Raw genomic sequence first — 22499 nt, 5'->3', positions numbered from 1 at the left:
CTATCAGTGTTTGATAGACAGCTAAAGTAAGTTTCCTTCTGTTCCTAGTTAAGAATTAGTTAAAATGAAAAAAAAAGAATTAGTTAAAATGATGAAATATTTTTTTCTGAATCTATTGAGATGGTTATATGATTTTTTTCCCTTTAGTTTTAATGTGGTATATTCCAGTATCTATCTAATGTTGAAATAACCTTGCCTTCCAGCCATAAATCTAAGCTAGACATTATGTATACTCTGTCTATATATTACTGGATTTTTTTTTTTGCTTATTGTTGTTTAGTATTTTTGCTTCTATGTTTATGAATGAAATTACCCTGAGACTAGAGTTAATTTGGTACAAATACCTGACAAGGACAGTACTGGAAAGGAAAATTGCAGGGTAATCTTACTTTATTAAGATATAATTAGCATATCATAAAATTCACCCAATTAAAATGTTGCTTTATATATTTTGAAGGGGTGTTATTAGATGCATACAAAGTGACTTTCTGTATTACTAACAATATATTTCCCTTCAATCTATATTATCTGTTATTAATATAAATTTATCAATTTTCTTTTGGTTGGTGTTTGCATGGTATATAATTTTTTTCCTTTGACTTTCTATCTTTAACTTTATGCTTTATATATATATTTCTTTTTTTATTTTAAAAAAATTTTTTTAAGATTTTATTTATTTATTTGACAGAGATCACAAGTAGGCAGAGAGGCAGGCAGAGAGAGAGGGGGGAAGCAGGCTCCCTGCTGGGCAGAGAGCCCGATGCGGGGCTCGATCCCAGGACCCTGAGATCACGACCCGAGCCGAAGGCCGAGGCCCAACCCACTGAGCCACCCAGGTGCACCTATATGTTTCTTAAAAATAACGTAGAGTCGAATATTTTTCCTACCTGAGAGTCTTTGTCATTTAACTAGAGCATTTAATGTTATTACTACTTTTTTTTGAAAAACCAATTATCTTTATTTTGTACTTTCTATTTGTCCTGTCTGTTCTGTTTCAGTTTCTATCCTGACTTGACTACTTTGGAATAGTCATTTTTTTTCCTTCAGCCATTCCCTTTTCCCTCTACACTACCTTGAAAGGTATAGATTTTGGGTTTCTGTGTTTGTTTTTGGTGGTTACTGCAGAAATTACAGTGAGCAAATTAGCAGTCTGAATTTATTCTATTGTTTTATTCTTGTCTGAGAAAAATAGGGCCTCAGAATACCTAAGCCTTTATTCTATTCCCATTGTATGTTATTGTATGTGTGCTTTTAAGTCAATTTTTAATTCAAAAGTATTGTTATCGTTTTCTAGTCAATAATTATTTAGATTTGTCTAGATTACATTAGTTTCTCTCCCCTCTCCTCTTGAAACTCTAGTTAACATGTATTTAACATTTTCATTCTATCTTCCACGTCTTTTAATCACTCTGCTCTCTTTCATCCTTGCATCTTTTTGAACTGTGGTCTGTGTAATTTCTTATAACTTTCCATTAGTTTACAAATTTGCTCTTCTTTTGCATCTGATTTCCTGTTAAAAACATCCACTATTTTTCTCTTATTGTATTTTTCCATTTTTAAGGTTACATTTTACAAAGTATTTTATAGTTTGCTATCTCCTGCAGATATTTTATCTTATTTATTTTTTTTAAGATTCCAAGTTTCTATTTAAATTCTACTTAGTTAACATATACCATAATACTAGTTTCAGGATTAGTCCTGCAGATATTTTAAGTTTGTATTTTATTTTTAAAACATAGTAAGCATAGCTATTTTTCTAATCTCTGATGATTCTATTATCTAATATCTTTGTAGGTCTGTATCTGTTATCATTAGTTTTGTAGGCTGGCTCATGATGTCTTATTTCCTATGTTTGGTTATCCTTGATTGTGTGCTGCTCATTGTCATTAAAATATTTTCATGAATAATTTGAGCTTTAGGATGAAGGCATCTTTCTCTGTAGAGGATTTGTATTTGCTTCTGCGAGGTGCCTGGGGATACCACCTGTTCAGGTTTTTTTTTGGTTTTTTTTTTTTTTCTTAAATACAAGGCTTTAATTTTTTGGACAATCAAGCAATATGAATTTGTACTGTATAAAGGCAGGTTTATTTATAACTCAACTTTACTCCCAAAGAGTAAAGACCTTTTAGGGTTCCATCTTAACTGTAGAGGGCTCTCTTTTATTATCCCCCTTTTTAGGTTGGCTCTAGGCTTTGATTTCTGTGTTCTTCTGCTTGATAAACAAAATGAAAGGTCAAATTTTTCTTTATTGGCCACTATCCCCAAGGTAAAATCCACTTCTATGTTCCAATTTCTTTCCTTTATTTTTTTTTTTGTTCCATATTTCCCTTTATTCTGTCCTGATAATTCTGTAACATAGTGACACTAGTTTGATGCTTTTGAAAAGATTTTTAAAAGATATTTTTATCTAGTATTTTGAATTTTTTAGCAAGACAATCTCTATAGCCTAGTTCACCATTGCCAGAAATAGAAGTCCCATGCTACAATATTTCACCTAAGCCCAGAATGACCAACTTTTCCCATTTGCCTAGGACTCTCCTAGTTTCAACACTATAACTGCCTGTATCCTTAAACCAGGACCCAGGAAAACTAGAATGTTTAGTCATACTAATGGAGGCCCAAAACAGACTTGGTACCTGAATAAAGTACTTTTAGATCCAAGTTATCTACATGATGGTTTCTTCTTATTTAAAAAGATCTTCCCTTCTTAAAGGGAATTTGTGTGCATGTATGTATGAATCAAAAATGGAGTTTGTATTATTCTGTTACCATAACATGTAGCCATTATATTCACCTTATACCCTAAATAACTGGCATGACAAGACTTCTTGCAGTTGAACTTATGACTTCATGATCAAATCAGGTGTAGACTGGATCATAGATACATACTTGTTTTGCCTTGTTTTAAGTCATACAGTAGGTAAGCTTTGTTAACTCAGCTGGTTACATCAATGCCTCCATTTATTGAGCATTTTTTTAAAGCATTTTTTAAAAAGATTTTATTTACTTATTTGAGAGAGAGAGAGTATGCTCACATGAGTGGGGAGGGGCAGAGGGAGAAGGACAAGCAGACTCCCCTGAGCACAGAGCCTGACACAGGGCTTGATCCCAGGACCCTGAAATTAAGAGTTGGGCAGTTAACTGACCAGGCCACCTAGGCACCCCCAAGTATTAAGCATTTTTAATGCTCAAAGGATTGTGTATAGTCCATAGATTTTTTTCACACTAATATATTCCATCATTTCTATTTTGCAAATGTTTTCACATTCATTATTTTATCACATATATTTACCACAACTGAATTTCTTCTCAGGGATATAGAAAACATTAAGTCACTCAATAAGGAGCAAAAAAATGACAAGATTTTGAATATTTTGATTCCTATCTTAGAATTTTTGTAATTTTCATCTATATAAGCCTTAATTTTCTGTTAATTTATTATATTACAGTGTCCATGAGTCAGGAGTGTAGACATGGCTTAGATGGATTTTCTGCATGAGGTCTCACAAAGATGTCAGCTGGGCTCATTCTCCTCTGGAGCAGAGTTCCTCCTCCAAGCTGAAACAGTTATTGGCAGAATTCAGTTCTTTCAGCTGTAAGTCTGGGGCCCTCTGCTTCTAGAGGCTGCCCTTCTCCAGCTGTGTGTGGCTAGGCCATTCACAACCTGGCATTTGCTTCTTCAAGGACATCAAGACAGTGCTCTCATCATGAAAGTCCCAGACCCCATTTTGAGAGTTTTCATCTGATTAAATCAGGCCTACCCAGGATAATCTCCCTTTTGATAAGCTCAAAAATCCTCTGATTAGGGACTTTAATTACATCTGTAATATCCCCTCTCCTTTTCCATATGATGGAACTACAATCACAGGACTGATATTCCAATACCTTTGCCATATTCTGTTGGTTGGAAGCAGGTCACAGCCTTCACCCACACTGAAGGGGAATAGATTACAAAAGGGTATGACTCGTTGGGGGTCACTTCAGGGTGTATCCAACACAGTGGGTAAGTAAATAAAATGTTGAACAACTTAAATAAATGAACCTGAATCAACATCCACTCTCTGAGATATTGTCATGTTGCAGATTAGCAACTTGAAGGAAAACATGGTGTATCAGTTCCAAGTGGCAGCCATGAACATCGCCGGGTTGGGAGAGCCCTCAGCAGTAAGTGCATGCTTCAAATGTGAAGAGTGGACCATTGCTGTTCCAGGTAAACCATGAAAACCATTGGAGTTTCTTCCAAAAGAACCTCCAACTTGGAAGTAAATTTAAGTACCTTATAGATAGTTCTAAGAGAAAAGCATTCTCTTGGCCCCTTATGTTTACCTGAGATATTTTTATAATCCTACTAAATAAAAATGCCAATATATATAATAAATAATAAATATAAATACCAACATAAATCTTGTGCTTGTATTCCAAGTAAATCATAGTTATACCTCTGCTTGGAATAAGACTAACAGAAGCACAAAATCCGAGTTCCACATGATCATTTAAAGGGAATTCTGATTTTTGTCTGTGCTTCTTAAAGACCATCGAAGGGCATCTAATTCGTATCCCACAACAAAATGTCTCAAAAACTTCTTCCTGTACTCCCTAATTCTTATGTATTCTCATGCCATTTATCAACCTCCCCCAAATATCTCTCTCCAAGCTCGGCCAATGTGGCTCCTCTTCCTTGTTGTCTCTCTCCTCCCTTGCTGCTAGCTCTTTGTTATATTATGAAGGTGTACTTAACATCCCTGCCCAGGACTTAAGTACTGGACTTGCTCCACCTATTTCCCTCCACTTACTTCTCCAGTCCTTCTGCTCTCTCTGCACTTTTGTCTCAACTCTGCATCACAATAAAGTTCCTCAACCTGGCTGGAAATATTCTCCTTTGGAGGTAGGCATACTGAATGGTTGACTGAACAAGGAAGAAAATGGGGAGAATGGTAGAAACGCTTACCTGTACTTTTTAAAACACATACAGCAATAACACTGAACAAAAAAAATTGAATGCAAATAAATTTATTAAGCCATTAAGTTTCAAACAACAACATTAAAGTCTTTGGTGGGTGATTTTATTTTGCTTTCAACAGTACTAATTTCACAGACCTAACGAGTGCCACAGGATGACTTGATTCTCCCACTTGGGTTTAATATTCAACATACACAAGGCCATACTGGAGTATACTGGGTAGATCCAGCCCTGTCTCTGATGCCATCCCCTTCCTCTACTTGAAACCCTAGTGCCCTTGAAGAATCATCATTTTTACCTTTGCTTAGAGAGCTTCTGTTCACATCACTTCTCCATCAAGTGTGAATAAAAAGATTACAAGAGAAACCCAAGAGAAGTTCAAGCACTCACTCAGCTTCAGTAAATATATTAGGCAAATATACTGCCTTTCCATGTACCTTCTTTAAGCCAGCTGGTATTTCTTAAGCTCTTTCTCTCACCTACACAAAAGTGGATCTGTTTTTAAATTCTTGCAATTCCTGAATAAAGTTAAAATATGAGTAACTAGAAACTAAGAAATTCTGAGCAGGCCTGTGGAAGATGTTTTGACTGAAAGAGATTTAGTTAGCAAAAGAGATTGTAGGATGAGTCCTACCTGTTTGGATTCCTCACAGGATTCTGAGGATGGCACAAGAAAATGATTTAAAAGTCCTTTGTAAAACAGAACATGACATGCTATTATAAGGCATTGATGTTATTATTTAAATATATTACCATGTTATTTAAACCTCTTACCTTGTTTGAAGGCAGGGATGACACATTAAGCCAAGGGACAGGGCCCCATAAATATTGAGCTATCAATTTGCAAAATGCCAAAGCATAGCATGGTGGAGGCTGTGTTTGTAGCTGGCTTTTAGGGCACTGTGAGTTAGTTCAGGGGATTTTGATTGGTTGGTTAGAAATCAGTTATTTAAAAAAAAAAAAAAAAAGGTCAGGAAAAAAGAAAATAAATATATTACCTACATAGCAGTTGGTGGTCATGGAAGGATGTGGGAGGTCGCTTGTAGTTTGGATTCCTAAGAGCGCAAAGAGCACATGGGCAGGGAGGACATTTGGCTTTCTTCCTGAACAGGTTGGTCAAGTTACTTGGCTTCTCTGAGTTCTCTGTTGTCTTAAGAATGAATGAGATAAATAAATATAAAATACCTAGCAATGTTTAGCTGAGACCCATAGGCTTGATTGTATTTGTTTTGGTGAAAGTTCTTTGTAAACTGTAATTATAGTTTGTTTTTACTCGTAGATGAAATATATGCTTTATGGGAAACATATAGTTCCCTCTAGAAGGGAAATATTTTATAACATATTCCTTTTTCCTATAAAAGGAATATTGCAATCTATATTCATAAGCCATCAAATAGAGTTGCTTTCTTCATCCTAATTTGAGAGTTAGGGGAAGTTTCAGATTACTATCCAAAAATAATTTGAAACTGAATTGGCAACCAAATTAAACTGTTTTTATAAAAGATGAGGACCAGAAGGCCAAGGACCCCTTGAAGGCAAGTTTTCATCCAGCTTCTGGGGGGTACCTTGAAGGTATCCTTCAAGGACTCTAACCTCCTTGCTCATAAAGGGACTTAGAAGATTGATGTAGAGCCATTGAGGAAACTTGATACAAAATGACCACAAAATACCTATTTCTACGCAAATAGTAGATTTCACAAAAGAATACTGGATTCAGCTTTAAGACTTCAGATATGGTTCTAGATTTACATGTATTTGAATTTTGTCATCTATGTCATGATCTGTCTATTTTTCAGGACCCCCACACAATGTCAAATATAGTGAAGTCAGGAAAACCTCCCTGGTTCTGCAGTGGAAGCCTCCTATCCACTCGGGAAGGACTCCCGTCACGGGTTACTTTGTGGACTTGAAGGAGGCCCATGCCAAGGATGACCAGTGGCGAGGACTCAATAAGGCAGCTATTAAGAACACGTACCTGAGGGTAAGACGGTGCTCATATTTTGAGAAACCTTTTTTTTTTTTTTTTAAAGAAGAAATGTTCCCCTAATACTCTTAACTTTAAAGTTAGCAAGATAAAACACAACATTTCTGTTGTGGTCTGTTTTCTATATTGGGCTTCTGGTAAGATTCCATTTGACAGTGGTTGGGATTGGGCAAAAAGTTTCTGATGCTTAAAGCAATTTGGTTATATTTAACCTGAATCCCTTAGCATAGCTTTGGAAAACATCCACGAGCTCCCTTCTCTCTCTTCTTTTCTTCCTTGCCTCCAACTACCCACCTCACATTTTGGTTACTCACAGTTTTAGAAAGGTGACTTCCTCGTTTCTTCCTCTGATTGATTGATTGATTTTAGAGGATGGTTTTTGATTTGAGGGTGTTATTTTCATAGCATTCATGCCAGTAAGGCTTTACCTGCTGATTCCTTTGAGTCATGTACTGTCTCACTTCACGGGCTCTCCCATGCTTGTGCTCACATGGGCTCTCAGAGTCTAGTGGAATGGGTTCACTCAACTCTTGACTTAATCCTCACCCTTATCCACATCTTTGCCTTCCAGATTGCTCTAAAGTGTTCTAACTGAACACATTCCTAACTTATCTGCCAGTGACTGTTCTGCTAAAGCCACTGAATCTCACTTGTAACAAATGGATCTCTCAAAAGAATGTTTTCTCCTATGTCAGCAGTGACACCTGGAGACCCTGAATCTAGGGCTTCAGAAGCTGTGGGGAATATGATTCTGACTCATTACTTAGAACGAAGTGTGGCTTCACCACAGTCATACATAAAACAGCACACTGCATTTAGTTTGCAGCCCTACCTGTTGCCAGAATAAGCCACTGCCTAGAGGGTGGGCCTTGGAAGATTCTCAGAGTATGCATACTCTACAAGTTCTCTCCCATTGACCTGCCACTGTGGACTAAAGTCCATATTGTCTGTCAGCTTCTCTCCAGGATTGAAGTATTTACTGTCTCCATAAAAAATATAAATATATCCTCCAAGAGAGATGACCTTGAAACACACCATTAACTCATCTTAGCATATGCCAGTGAGCTCCCTAACCTCTTCCAAAACCTTGAGGAGGTGAGAAAGGTTGCATTTCATGGGGAAGAGAAAAAGGAGAAGGAAGTTCAGGAACTTAGTATGCTATTTGGTTATCCAAATGAGTCAGGAGGCCTGTGGATTTAAAGAAATCCCCAAAGAACATTAAAAAAAAAAAAAGTCAGACACATCCGATGGTGATGGTGTATATTTATGGCCAGAATAATTTCCAAATCTTCAACTTGATGCAGCAAAGGACCCCAAGAGCTGAGGCTGGGCTTGACTCAGGGTAAACAAAACAAGGATAAGAAGCTAAGCAGAGGGGACCAACAGCCTAGAAAATATGGGTGGGAAGAAAACAATGATAGAGTTTAAACATATCAAAGAATGATTAAGTTCACTCATTTGAAGAAAGAAAAAGAAGAAAGGCGAATATAGAAGAGAGGGAGAGAGATTGACACTGAGATTGAATGTGCCCCACAAACCAGGAGGTTAATTTTCTGTAAGGAAATTATCTCAGAGTTTGTCCACAGTTTTTAAAGTGAAAATAGACTTACTGACTTTTCTGATTATAAAACAGACACATGCCTACGATGAAAAATTCAAACAATATAGGCATAAAGAAGTAGAGATGTCCTATAATCCTCCTACCCATTGTGATACAGATTCGCTCTCCTGGATGTTTTATATTCAGAAACATTTCAAGCCCGAGGTGGAGAAAAACATGTACATGTTGAAAAGTTTAACCTGAAAAAAAAGTTTAGTCCGGTAACCTTAAGTGAGGACAGGAGATAGAGTTCCACGAATGGGAGAAATTGAGCTCTACAACAAAATCGTCTGTGCACAGGAAGAGCACCTCTGTTCAAATGACACGAACACCCATCACTTCTTTTCCTGCTTCTTCTAGGTACAAGGCCTCAAGGAGGGTGTCAGCTACGTTCTCCGTGTCCGAGCCATCAACCAGGCGGGTGTTGGCAAGCCATCGGACCTAGCTGGGCCTGTTGTGGCAGAAACCCGTCCAGGTGGGCTTTGACACTTTCATAAAGATTAATCTCATCTGTGTAAGATACCAGAGCAACATTCAATCTTACTTTCTATGTTTTTCTTAATTTTCAAAATTATCAGTGTATGCTATCTGAATAGCTGATAAGTTTGGCCTGCAGTCGTGAATTGTTTATCACATCACAGGCACTCTTAGGACAGGAATCAGCCAGGTTTGAAGTGATCCAGGGCTATTCTGATCTGTACCTAAAAATGGGGAAGTTCTTGGTCAAAGTATGTTTCCTGGACTATTTCAAGTATACATTCCTAGGACGTTATTCTGTCACTATACTGTGGCCATTAAGTCCTACAAGAATATTGTCCCAGTTGTAGGAGCTGAACAGCCCAGTGAACAAGCATGATTCTTAAACAAAAGCAGAATTTATTTAATTGTATCTTTTAAGTTAAGCCAGGGGTCATCAAATGTTTTCTGTGAAGGACCAGACAGTAAATATTTTCAGCTCTGTCACAATATTAAACTCTGCCATAACCAAAGCAGCCATAGGTAATACATAAACTCATGAACATGGCTGTGTTCTAGTAAAACTTTATTGTGCCAGTTATATGCATTATATATTTCATGTATTGTGAAATTTAAATTTTAAGTAATTTTCACATTCCTTGAAATATTAATTTTCTTTTGATTTTTTTTCAACTGTTTAATAAAAACCATTCTTAGCTTGCAGGTCATACAAAGAGGCAAGGGGCCAAATTTAGCCTGCAGGCCATAGTTTGCTGACTCCTGGGTAAAACTAAAAGCAGTTTTAACTGGATGATCTATAGAAAGGAAGAAACTTTCACTTCCCAGTTTCAAGAGATGCCATGATTGGACTAGGGAAGACAGTCTTCCCCTTTATTATGTGAACAAACTTTACAGTGTTCACTGTGCAAATAGTTTCAGATTATTACATAATAATTACTTATCTTCCCATTTAATCTCTATTGCTTTTCAAAGTTATTACATATTTCAGTTCATAGAAGTTACAGTAAAGAAAGCAGTATAATAGTCAGCATAGGGAATATAGGCAATCACTTTGTATACTTTGTAAAGTGACAGATGGTAACTTGGCCTATTAAGGTGATCAGTTCATAAATATTGAATCACTACATTGTACATGTGAAATTAATACAATATTGGGCCAATTATAAATCAATAAAAAATAACTTTAAAAGAAACATTTGAAATAAGAGAGGATTAAAAAAGTATTAACCAGCTATTTTAAGTTGGCCTTCATTCTAGTCCAAGCATGTTCACTTCAATCCACATCAATTTTCAGATTAAAACAAAGAGTAGATATATAATGTGATATTTATTTTTATGATAAGGAAAGAAAGTAAACATAGAAACTTTTGCTCTCCCTGCATATTACTTGGAAAGTATATCAAAAGTATCCTTTTAGGAAGTATCTACCCTTCTCATCCTATTACTTCATAACCTACTTTCAACTACTCTTAAAACTGCCCTCTAAGACCTGGGTGTGAAAAATGACCTTATACACAAGTTTAGAAGTTGTCTGGATAAAGTGCCACACCTCATTATAAGTACCTTTTGTAAAATTCCATGAGAAAACAGGACAACGCTAGACACATACACACCAGATAAAAGGCAATAGGTGAAGACACCAGAATATATATTTGTGTAGGAAGCAGACTCTGAGGTTGCCACTAGTAAAGAAATAGAAACAAATGCAGGTGCAAAAAGATACAATGCAAACTCTTGTAAGAACATTTAGGTTACCAAAGAGGTAAACTCTTAACCTAATCATGGATCAGTTAAAAGCACCTTTGATACAATGGATTCCAAATCTGATTAACTGAAGGAAGGTGAAATTGAGTTCTTATTTTCTCATCAATAGCCTCAGAATGGCAGGTAGTCAGGCATGACATTAATAAAACTACCCCTACAGAAGTTTTACCATCAGAAAATGATCTTCTGATGAGCTCGTGGGCGAAGAGTTTTGTTTCACTGATTTGGAAGTCATTTTTTGTGGCCATTCCATTCCCAGAATATAACTATAAAGAACAGCTGTAGACACTGATCCACAAAACAGCAGGAGATGAAGCCACTCTTTGGCTCACAGCCTAGTAAAGAACCCTGGGATGCACAAAGTCAAAGTCCTTTACGGTAAAGGAACACCAAAACCCAGGAGACATGTGGATGTGTTCATATGCAATAGGCACAATCATTCTTGGGACATATATTTCTTAAGCAGCTATGATATGTCAGCACAATATGTGTGGGCAACAGGAGCAGAGGAATATGATATCATCACTGTACACCGGGCTTAAAATCTACATGGAAAACTCAGAACTTACAACATGGTGTGTGATGAGAGCTATAATAGATGTTCATAAAATATTTCTCATACCTGAATAGGCAGTAAACTGGGGTATCATAAGTTCTTGTAAAAACTTACCTGTAGCGTAAAGTTGACTGTATTTAATGATTTTCTTAAATACCAATATTTTACTTTTGCTTAGATATTTATTATATGTTAGAATGGATAGGGCAGGGGTGGGGAGGCTTGTTATCAATTTCAAGATTTGGGATGTGAAATTTGGATTGCTATTGCAGAAGAACAACTTCTTTTAGAACGTATTATTAAAATTTCAGAAATAAAGCTGATCATGTAACAGCAAGCCTCAGATAAGTCTAACACGATATCACAAGTGTAATCTGAATTTGAGTTGAAAGTTAACTTAATCCACCAGAGTTAGAGGATCACTGGTCTCCCTTTGAAGTCAATAAATATGCCAGCAGATGTAGCTCAGGCCCTGTCAGAATGTCCAGTTGTTCTGATGATGAGGATCCAGAAAAATAGACTCAGTGTATCACGCTTTACCAAGAAATGTAATTAAGCTAGAAAAAAGCCTGTAAGAAGAATAAGCTGAAAAATATTTAGTGTATATTTGTTTAGTATATAAAAGGTACTCCTAATCTTGATATTTAATAGTTTTCAGATGGTATCTGTATTGATTGCATCAAGCCTGGGGCAGGGGGGAGGCGGAGGCAAGGCGAGCCAGATCAGATGGAAGATAAAAGAAAGACCTGCCAAAGTGTGGCAGGTGATCTGGAGGACAAAAAAATGACTAGTGGTACAAGGCTGTAGGTATTCTTACCAAAGACTCAGCAGCCAGCCAGAGAATTCAGGTGATGGAGAGGAGGGCCCAAACACAAGGCAGAGTCCCAACCTAACTTTAGTTACCAGAAATTAGCACTTGGTCACTAGGAGCAAGGCAGGTTAGAAGAATGCAACACTAGAAGGAATGATTGAGTTGACAACCTTCTAACGAATTCCAGTTTCTGAAAACTGGTTTGTCATAGCACCTGGCAGGACTGAGAATGTAAACGTGCGCTCAGTCGCCTAGAGGTGGAGTCTTCAAGCATTCAGAGGAGGAAGCCAGGCTGGCTGTTCTGCTCAACTGGCTTCGTTTAGAACATTTCCCTTGTATTTGTTTATTAACTGTTCTCTTTCAATCATTAAAACAGTAGTCCTCAACCTTTGCTGTACATGAGAAACATGCCAGGAACTTTTTTTGAAAAATACTGACTCCATCCAGACTCCACTGCAGACAATTATATCAGAATCTCTAGGATTGAGCCTGGGCATAGGTTCATTTTTGTTTGTTTAGCCACTTGGGTAATTCTAGCATGAAAGCAGGGTTATGAACTTTGATTTACACTGTGGGCTACTTCAAAACAGGAACTGTATGTCTTTTCTTCCTGTATGCGAGGGCCTGGTACCTGGTGTGTTGTAGTCATTTATTAAATGAAAAAGATAATGAATGACTACGTGTTTTGGCCAGTGAGTATGACTCTGTTTTATAGCCACAGTGTGTAAACTTAACCCTAAATATTCTATAATGGAGGCCATGATGTAGGTACCAAAGTGGTAGGTCAGCCAGCAATTTTGGTCTTAAACATAGGGGAGCTAAGTATCATGTAGACTGATTACATTAATTCACTTCTATCTGCTTCTATTCTGTCCCACTCTCTGGGTTTTTATTTATTTTTATTTATTTTTTTTTTAAGATTTTATTTATTTATTTGATAGACAGAGATCACAAGTATGCAGAGAGGCAGACAGAGAGAGAGAAGGGGAAGCAGGCTCCCTGCCGAGCAGAGAGTCCTATGCGGGGCTCGATCCCAGGACTCTGGGATCATGACCTGAGCCGAAGGCAGAGGCTTAACCCACTGAGCCACCCAGGCGCCCCTCTCTGGGTTTTTAAATATGCCATGAGCGCACACATGCACACACATGCACACACACACACCCCATGGAAAAGGACAAATACCTAAAGCTTGTAAAAAGGATCTATTAATGCTGATGTAAAAGACTAAATTATATGAGAAAAATTGCCTATCAGATTATGAAATATATAGGAATATGAACAGTTTACTGTGGTTTCATTTTGGCTTTCAACTTTTTTTTTTTTAAATCATCTTTTGGAGAGGAGGGACAGTTAATTTCCAAATCATTCATTTTAGCCCTGGGCTGTACCTTAACTCATTCACATACTAGGTGTGGTGGCAAGCCTGAAGGGACCATTAAAATGCCACTCCACACAATCTGGTATCCCCCTCTCCATATTAAGGATTTGTGTAGGGTAAGGTTGAGGCAGCAAACTCAAGACAACTCTTCTTAAATCCTTTTTACACCAAAATAATCTCTTTTATTTTCTATAGCCAAATCTCCTGTGTTCTTACTTGAATTCTTCATGTTCTTGAGCATATTCAAAGGTTGAGAAAATCTAGGTCCTGACAGATTTTGGTCCCCTTTTCCAGCCCAACTCTGTTGGAGGGTGGGACAGCCTTTCATCCAGAAGAGAATATCCATAGAGAAGCCTTGACTATGACAGCAGAATATCAAATTGACTGCCTGCCAGTTAAGTATCTGAGCCATTTTGATCACACATTAATCAGCTTTAGAGAGTATAGCTCTTCAGATATTTATGAGTTCACCCATAAGCGACAGTAGCTCAATGCTTGGTAAAAACTCAATTAGGCCACGGGACATTCTAAAAAGAAGATTTGAGGATGTTTTAACTATACCTTTCTTAACTCTGACACTGCACCAGGTCTATTTACACAGGCATTGTTCGAGGATTAGTCTGGGGCCTATTAGAAATGCTGGCATTATGTTAACTAACTAGTTAGAATTCATTTATTTATTTATTCAAAGGTTATTTATTTATTTATTTATTTGAGAGAGAGAGAGTGAGATGGGAGAAGGTCAGAAGGAGAAGCAGACTCCCCGTGGAACTGGGAGACTGATGAGGGACCCCATCCCGGGACTCTGGGATCATGACCTGAGCTGAAGGCAGTGGCCCAACCATCCGAGCCACCCAGGCATCAACTAGTTAGAATTAAAAAAAAAAAAAAAGAAGAACAAAAAGAAATGCTGGCATTTTATCTGTTCTTCTTTTTTCTAGAGCATTTATAAAAAGAATCATCCATTTGAATATCATATATCTTTCTAAAAATTGCTGTAGAATTTTTTGCCAATTATATTTTAAGAACTCCTTTATTTAAGGAATTCCACTATTGAACTTCCTCTTAGATTTTAATGTGGAAAAGTTAGCCCTGCCAGTTAAACATAGTTACTTCCTTAACCATACAAAGAGGAATATATAAGCCAATGTGTCCTTTTCAGATACAAGAAACTCTGAGCTCTTTTTAAGTTGTTTTTATCTGCTTTTTAAGTTGTTTTTTAAGTTGTTTTATTGGCTTTTAAATTTTCCAAAGAGCATCGTTTTGTTTTAAATTATTCACACTTATTCTTTTTTGTCCCATACAACTTTAAAAACTATTTTCCCAAAACACTATTTTCTCTGTAAAGCCAGACCACAGGAGGAGTCTACCTTTTTTCCAAAGGCAATCTCAATTCAATCTCCCATTATAGTATGATTGTAAAATACTTGGCTTACTGAGTTACTCTTTGTAAATACCTTCATTCAAAGAACTATGCTAACAAATTAATTAAAACTAAATAGTTTTATAATTAATAGTAGTTTCACAAAAGATCTCTTTGTAAACTGCTTTACAAAAATGAATTTTCCAGAACAATTCAATGAGCTAGCTCTATATTCTTCTCTCAATAACTGAGACAATTGAGACAGCAACTAAGCAGGGTTTTTCTGTTCTCCAAGTTGCATAAGTTTGGGACCAAACTTGGCCATTCAGGAACCTGAACAGTACCACAGCTCAGCCATGCATTGCAGGTGGGCCAGACACCAACCCTGCCCATGTCAAGCTGCAGACACAGACCTGCCACTGCACATAGGCACATCAGTCCACAGAGGGGGTACCACTTGATAATCCAGCTCTGGCAGTCAGAGGAGATTGCACTTCTGTGCTCCACATGACATTTTCTACACAAGTCTACTCCTTCAAGACTGGGAGAGGTAGCTGATTTACCTAATACATGGAAACAAACACAGAGAGTCAGGAAAAAATGAAAGGACAGAAGAATATGTTCCAAATAAAAGAACAAGACAAAACATCAGAAAAAGACATTAATAAAATGGAGATAAGCATCCTACCTGATACAGAGTTTAAGGTAATAATCATAAAGATGTTCACTGAACCCAGGTGGAAAATGGATTAATAGTGAGATCCTCAAAAAAGAGATAGGAAATATAAGAAGAATATAAATAGAAGTTACAGAGCTGAAAAATGCAATAACTGAACTGAAAAATATGCTAGAGGGATTCAACAACAGACCGGATAAAGCCAAGTATCAGATCGATGAGCTGGAATAAAACAATAGAACTGATGCAGACAGGGACACCTGAGTGGCTCAGTTAGTAAAGCATCCAATTCTTGTTTTCAGCTCAGGTCATGATCTCATGGATCATGGTATTGAGCCCTGGATGGGCTCCGCCCTCAGAGGGGAGTCTGCTTAAAGAGTCTGTCCCTCTGTTCCTCCCCTACTCATGTGCTATCTCTCACCCTTTCTCTCTCTCTCATAAATAAATAACTCTTAAAAAAAAAAAAAGAACTCACCCAGACAGAGTAGTAAAAAAGAAAAAAGAATTTAAAAATATGAACATAACTTAAGAGATCTCTGAAAGAACAGCAAGAGGAATAACATTTGCAATCCTGGGGTGCCAGAAAGAGAAGAAAGAGAGAAAGGGCCATAAAACTTATTTGAAGAAGTATGGCTGAAAACTTTCCTAATCTGAGGAGGGAAACAGACATTCGGGTTCAGGAAGCCCAGAGAGTTTCAAATAAAATGAACCCAAAGAGATTCACACTAAGACACATTATAATTAGAAGGGTAAAAGTTAAAGGGAAAATCTTAAAAGCTGCAAGAGCAAACAGCTTACTACGTACAAAAGAAACCCCATAAGGCTATCAACAGATTTTTCAGCAGAAACATTACAAGCCAGAAAACAGTGGCATAACATACTCAAAGTGCTAAAAGGAAAAAACTCCCAACCAAGAATTTTCTACCTGGCAATGTTATTTCAGAATTGAAGGAGAGATTAAGAGTTTTCCAGATAAGCAAAAGCTAAAGGAGTTCATTACCACTAAACTGGCCTTACAAGAAATGTTAAAGAGTCTTCTCTAAACCAAAAAGAAATGGCACTAATTAATAATAAGAAAACATAAGAAAGTAAAAATCTCACTGGAAAAGGTATATAAAGATAGTGAATCAATCCCTTATAAAGCAAGTATGAAGGTTAAAAGACAGAAAAAAGTAAAATAAATTTAAAAACCATAACAATTAGTTAAGGGATGCATAAATGAAAAGATGTAAAATGTGACATCAAAAATAAAAATGTGTGGGTGAGAGAAAAATGTACAATTTTGGAATGTGTTCAAATTTAAGTTACTATGAAGTCAAAACATACTATTACATACATAGGTTATATGTGAACTTTGCAGTAACTACAAAGCAAAAACTTATAGCAAAATATATTAAAAAAATGAGAAGGGAACCTAAACATAACACTGAAGAAAGCCACCAAACTTCAAGGGAAGAAAGAGAACTATAAAAACAACCAGAAAGTAATTAAGAAAATAGCAGTGAGTACATACCTGTCAATAATTACTTTAAATGTAAATAGACTAAATTCCCCAATCAAAAGATATAGAGTGACCATTAGCATGGCTTAAAAAAAAAAAAAGACCCATTTATATTCTGTGTACAAGAGACTCACTTCAGATCTAAAGACATATGCAGACTGAAAGTGAAGGGATGGAAAAAGAGATTCCATGCAAATGGAAGTGAAAAGAAAGCTGGGATAGCGATAGTCATACCAGACAAAACAGACTTAAAACAAGGACTGTAATAACAGACAAGGGCATATAATCAAAAAAAGGTCAATCCAGCAAGAAGACATAATAACACTTATAAATACATATGCAGGGGCACCTGGGTGGCTCAGTTGGTTAAGCGGCTGCCTTCGGCTCGGGTCATGATTCCAGGGTTGGGGATTGAGCTCCACATCCGGCTCCATGCTCGGTGGAGAGCCTGCTTCTCTTTCTCCCTCTGCCTGCCACTCTGCTTACTTGTGCTCTCTCTCTCTGTCAAATAAATGAATAAAATCTTAAAAAATATATATATATATATATGTGTACCCAATATAGGGGCACCAAGATATATAAAGCTAATATTGACAGACTTGAAGGGAGAAACTGACAGCAATACAATAATAGTAGGGGACATTAATACCCCTACTTACATCAATGGATAGATCATCCAAGCAGAAAATTAATAAGGAAATATCAGCCTTAAATGATACATTAGACTGGAGGGACTTAAGAGATATATGTAGAAAATTACATCCAAAAGTGACAGAATGAACATTCTTCTCAGCTGCACGTGGAACGCTCTCCAGTATAGATCATGTTAAATCATAAAATAAGTCTCCATAAATTCAAGAGCACTGAAATCACATCAAGTATTTTCTGTGAGTACAGTGTTGTGCAACTGGAAATCAATTGTAAGAAGACTGGAAAAACCACAAAAATGTTTGAGATTAAACAAATCTACTGAACAACCATTGGGTCATCAAGATAATCAAAGAAAATCAATTAAAAAATATCTAGAGACAAGTGAAAATAGAAATTACATACCAAAATGTTTGGAATGATGCAGTAAAAGTGTTTCTAAGAAGGAATACATAGCAATACAGGCCTACTTCAAGAAACAAGAAAAATCTCAAACAATTTAACTTTACTCCTAAAGGAGCTAGAAAAAGAACAAATGAAGCCTAAAGTCAATAGAAAAAAGGGAACAGTAAAGATTAGAATAATAATAAGTGAAATAGAGACTAGGAAAAAAAAAAGGGAAAGATCAGTAAAACTGAGAACTGGTTCTTTGAAAAGGTAAACAAAATTGACAAACCTTTAGCTATACTCACCAAGGGGGGACAAAAAAAGGAGAAGACTCTAATAAACAAAATCAGAAATCAGAGGCAATATTACAATTGACACCACAGAAATATGAATAATCATGAGACTATGAACAATTATACACCAACATAGAGGACTGCTTAGAAGAAATAGAGAAATTTCTCAGAACATACAATCTTCCAAGACTGATTCATGAAGCAATAGAAAATCTGAATATACCAATTACTAGTAAGGAAATTGAATCAGTAATCAAAAAATTCTCAACAAAAAAAGTTCAGGACCAGAGCAGCTTCACTGGTGATTTCTATCAAACATTCAAAGATTCAATACCTGTCTTTCTCAAGTTCTCCTAAAAAAAATTGAAAAGAAGGAAACACTTCCAAACTCATTTTATCATTAGCCCAATATCAAAACCAGATGACACCACAAAAAAGAAAATTACAGGCCTGTATCATTGATGAACATTGATGCAAAAATCCTAAACAAAACATTAGCAAGCCAAATTCAACAATACATTCAAAGGGATCATCCACCATGATTAAGTGGGATTTAGTCCAGGGATTCAAGGAGAGTTCAATACCTGCTAATCAATCCTTGTGATACACCACTTGAACAAAATGAAGGATAAAAAGTACGTGTTCATCTCAATAGATGCAGAAAAAGCATTTGACAATATGGATGGGTCTGAAGATATTATGGGAAGTGAAGTCAGTCAGATGCAGAAAGACAAATACCATGTGATTTCACTCATGTGGAATCTTAAAGCCTAAAACAATGAACAAACAAAACAAAAGCAAACTCATAGATACGGAAAACAGATTGGTGGTTATCACAGGGGAATGAGGGTGGGGGGTGGGCAAAATGAGTAGAGGGATTCAATCGTATGGTGATGAATGGTTGCTAGACTTTTAGTGGTGTATGCAGATGTTGAATTATAATGTTATATACCTGAAACTTATATAATCTTATAGACCAGTTTTTCCTCAATTAAAAAAAAAGAGAAAAACCTCTATGAATTATTGTTCTAAATTCCCAGTTGTTCTATTTATCTGAGAATTTACTGCTAAAGCATCAATACTTTAAAATTAATTCTAAAACTCTTTGATGAAAATTCTTGTAAAATAGATTAGACATGTTAGTATGTACTTTTCAACCTTGGATGCAGCATACTGAATCTTATCTACCTTTTTCTGTGTGACTCAGGGCCATAAAGATCAATCTTATTTATTGTACAGTGTTGGGATACAGTGATGTCATTATGGGGTGAGGAGCCATTTGCTCTTCTATTAAATAATGTATTTGTGCCTGCATTTAGGTTTTCTGCCTCCTCTCCTACTCTCATTTTCCTTATTCTCATTGTGCCTACCGATAGTAGCTTTTTACTTCCCTCTGTTTTGGAGGTTTAATCTACTGATGGAACCTAACCAAACAACTTCCTAGAATAATCTCAAGTGAAATATAAATAGATTCCAAGGGACAATCTATGAAATTCTCCTAAGTGTCCAGGAATACAAGTGTGTGGACTTTGTCACATCAGTGCTGCCTCTCTCAGAGGCTTGTTTTCCTTACTTCTTGGTTTGGAGCAGGATTCCAGATGGGTGAAATGTTACAGTGCAAAGGCTCTCTGTGGAATGGAGAGAAAGGTTAAGCTAACTATGATATTCATATTCTTTCAGTTTTGTGACTCCTTTGCAAAAAAAAATTCAGATCTTTCACCTTAATAAAAAAAAAATCACAATTCTTAACCTAAGCAATATTTTTTCTGTTGTAAACTTAAATCATACCTCTAGTATAATAAACAGCAAGCATATGGATGATTTACTTCCTTTTGAAAGGGATTACAGAGAAGACAATGAATGATTAATATGAACAATCTGTCATGCCTCCAAAATAGATATTATGCAAAGAGCAAGGAAGGTTTAGTCAACCTCCATCACATCTTTCCTCTACATAACAATACATATATACAGAAATTTTCTTATTTGTATTCTCTTTGTGACTCAGCCATGCTCTGTATCATAACACTGTCTGAACCTCAGCCCTCTTACATGTTAGTCTTAAGTTTTAAATGAGAGCACTTTTCCACTTTTTGTTATACAATAGTGGATGATGAGGATTCGTCATATGTTATCAGGAGTATCGCTAGAACATGGTCTGCAACTTCCAGTAGGGTAGACCCACCCTTAAAAGTAATACATGGTGGACATTTCATTCAAACATAATTAAATCTTTATTTGATCATTATTTCAGTTTATCACCAAATATGAAAATAACCCTTTCATTAAAAAAAAATAATTTAAAAAAAATCTCTAGAACTAGTCTTCTTTAAGCATTTCATGTGTTTAAAAAAAAAATCACTTTTTAGAGGCTTATAATTGAAGCACACACCCTGTCATCAATAAAGACAAATGAAATCAGCTTCCTGGCTTACAAATCAAGATCTTCATGTTGCCACACATTGTTTGGGCACTATTTTCTATTGGCCTTCCCCTGGGAGGAGTTTTGCAATTTTTTTTTTCCCCTGACAAGTTTTATTGCATAACAGGCCAGGATACTGGCTTCTTACAACACAATTTAGAGTGAAGACCTTCAATCTTTTGGCAGTGTCTATTGGAAGATCTTTTTTAATGCCCTTTTGAAGACAAAGCTGTACCTTTCTGAGATTAAATATATTTTTCCGAACATATGGAAACAAACTGAGTTTAGACTGGTAATCAAATGAGTGTCAACTTGAGAAGTACATTTTGACTTTCAAACTGGAGTTAAGCATAGATGGGAATATTTTATATGCTGTATGAACTCTAAATTGCTAAATTAGATGCCAGTGCAATTTGTTATAACTCTTAAAAATACAAGAACTCAAAGCACTACCTGAATTTTTTTTCTTTTAAATCTAAAAACCAATCTTCTTTAAACATCTGGATCACTTGAAATTCATTTCCATTTCAATTTCCATACAGTTTGATAACAGTCATGTTTAGGTCGCTGTCATTCTCATCTAGAGGGGCACCTTTAGATTGATTTATGGTTGCTTGATCAACAGAAAAAGATCTTAGCCTTGAGTTTCCATGTAGTTCTCCATTTTTAAATGATTAATAAACATTAAGCCTATGAACACAGTTAATTTTACTACCTCTACTTTCTCCCCTTCAATTTCCCATTGGTTTCTTTATTTCTTAACTGTCCTTTCCTGATGAGTAGCTGGATATGGATGTTATCGAAGCAAAAGTCGTTGATTTGGTCCTGATAAGAATCATTCAGCTTTCTTTTTGCCTCAGGCTGCCTTGTCCTTCTTATTATGACCAACCCACTCCTTCCACTGTACCTTCAGTCACATCAAGCAATTTTTGTTCAGCCCTAAGCAAAGAATACTGTCCATGGTGTTGGCTTTACTGGAAAAACATGGCACATTCATTTAATTCCATGCTGCAGTATAAAAGTTGAATTGTAAAGTAGGATTGTGCATTCACAGTGAGCAGCTGGAGCTTTTCCCTTGCACAGGCTCAAGGCCCTGGTTTGAGGCTACAGTAATGAATCCCAAAGTAGGGAATTCTTAATTCATTAATTTCTATCAGGAAATAATCAGTGCCTTGTTTTGGATCTTCTAGGAACCAAAGAGGTTGTTGTAAACGTGGATGATGATGGAGTAATTTCACTGAACTTCGAATGTGATCAGATGGCTCCAAATTCTCAGTTCAACTGGTCTAAAGATTATGTATCCACTGAGGACTCTCCACGATTAGAGATTGAAAGCAAAGGCAACAAGTATGTACTGCTTCAGTCATAATAATGGGGTTTCCTTTTCATGATAGGAGACTGAAGTAAGCTCTTTGCTTTCTATTTCAAATACTTAGTATAAGGGAATGAAATCACAAATATTTTATATCTGGTCATGTAAAAAATAATAACAAATGTTGGCCTTAAAAAATAACAGTTCTTATAAAGTAATTTTCATGTTATTTCAGTTAAAAAGCTTTCTCATATGTTATCTCATTTGCGATGTTAGAAAAGCTTTGATTGACATAAAGTCAGCTTTAATGGTGATTCTCATTATTTTATGAAATTTTGTAATCTTAAAGCAATGGTGAGGATGTTTA

General features: G+C 36.2%; 1 protein-coding gene across 4 annotated transcripts in view; it reads left to right on the top strand.

Annotated features, from left to right (window-relative positions):
- The window catches only part of MYOM1 (myomesin 1), a 145802-nt gene that overhangs the window by 94244 nt on the left and 29059 nt on the right, over positions 1-22499 (top strand). For all 4 annotated transcript variants that reach the window (XM_032875672.1, XM_032875673.1, XM_032875671.1 and 1 more), the window contains 4 exons: positions 4084-4210; positions 6757-6941; positions 8905-9019; positions 22011-22167. In XM_032875672.1, the coding sequence (XP_032731563.1) occupies positions 4084-4210; positions 6757-6941; positions 8905-9019; positions 22011-22167 (584 nt within the window). The remainder of the gene's footprint in view (positions 1-4083; positions 4211-6756; positions 6942-8904; positions 9020-22010; positions 22168-22499) is intronic.

The sequence above is a fragment of the Lontra canadensis genome, unplaced genomic scaffold, assembly GCF_010015895.1.
Source record: "Lontra canadensis isolate GAN:19392208 unplaced genomic scaffold, GSC_riverotter_1.0 scaffold57, whole genome shotgun sequence".
Lineage (NCBI taxonomy): Eukaryota > Metazoa > Chordata > Mammalia > Carnivora > Mustelidae > Lontra > Lontra canadensis.
This window is presented reverse-complemented; position numbering and strand designations above follow the sequence as displayed.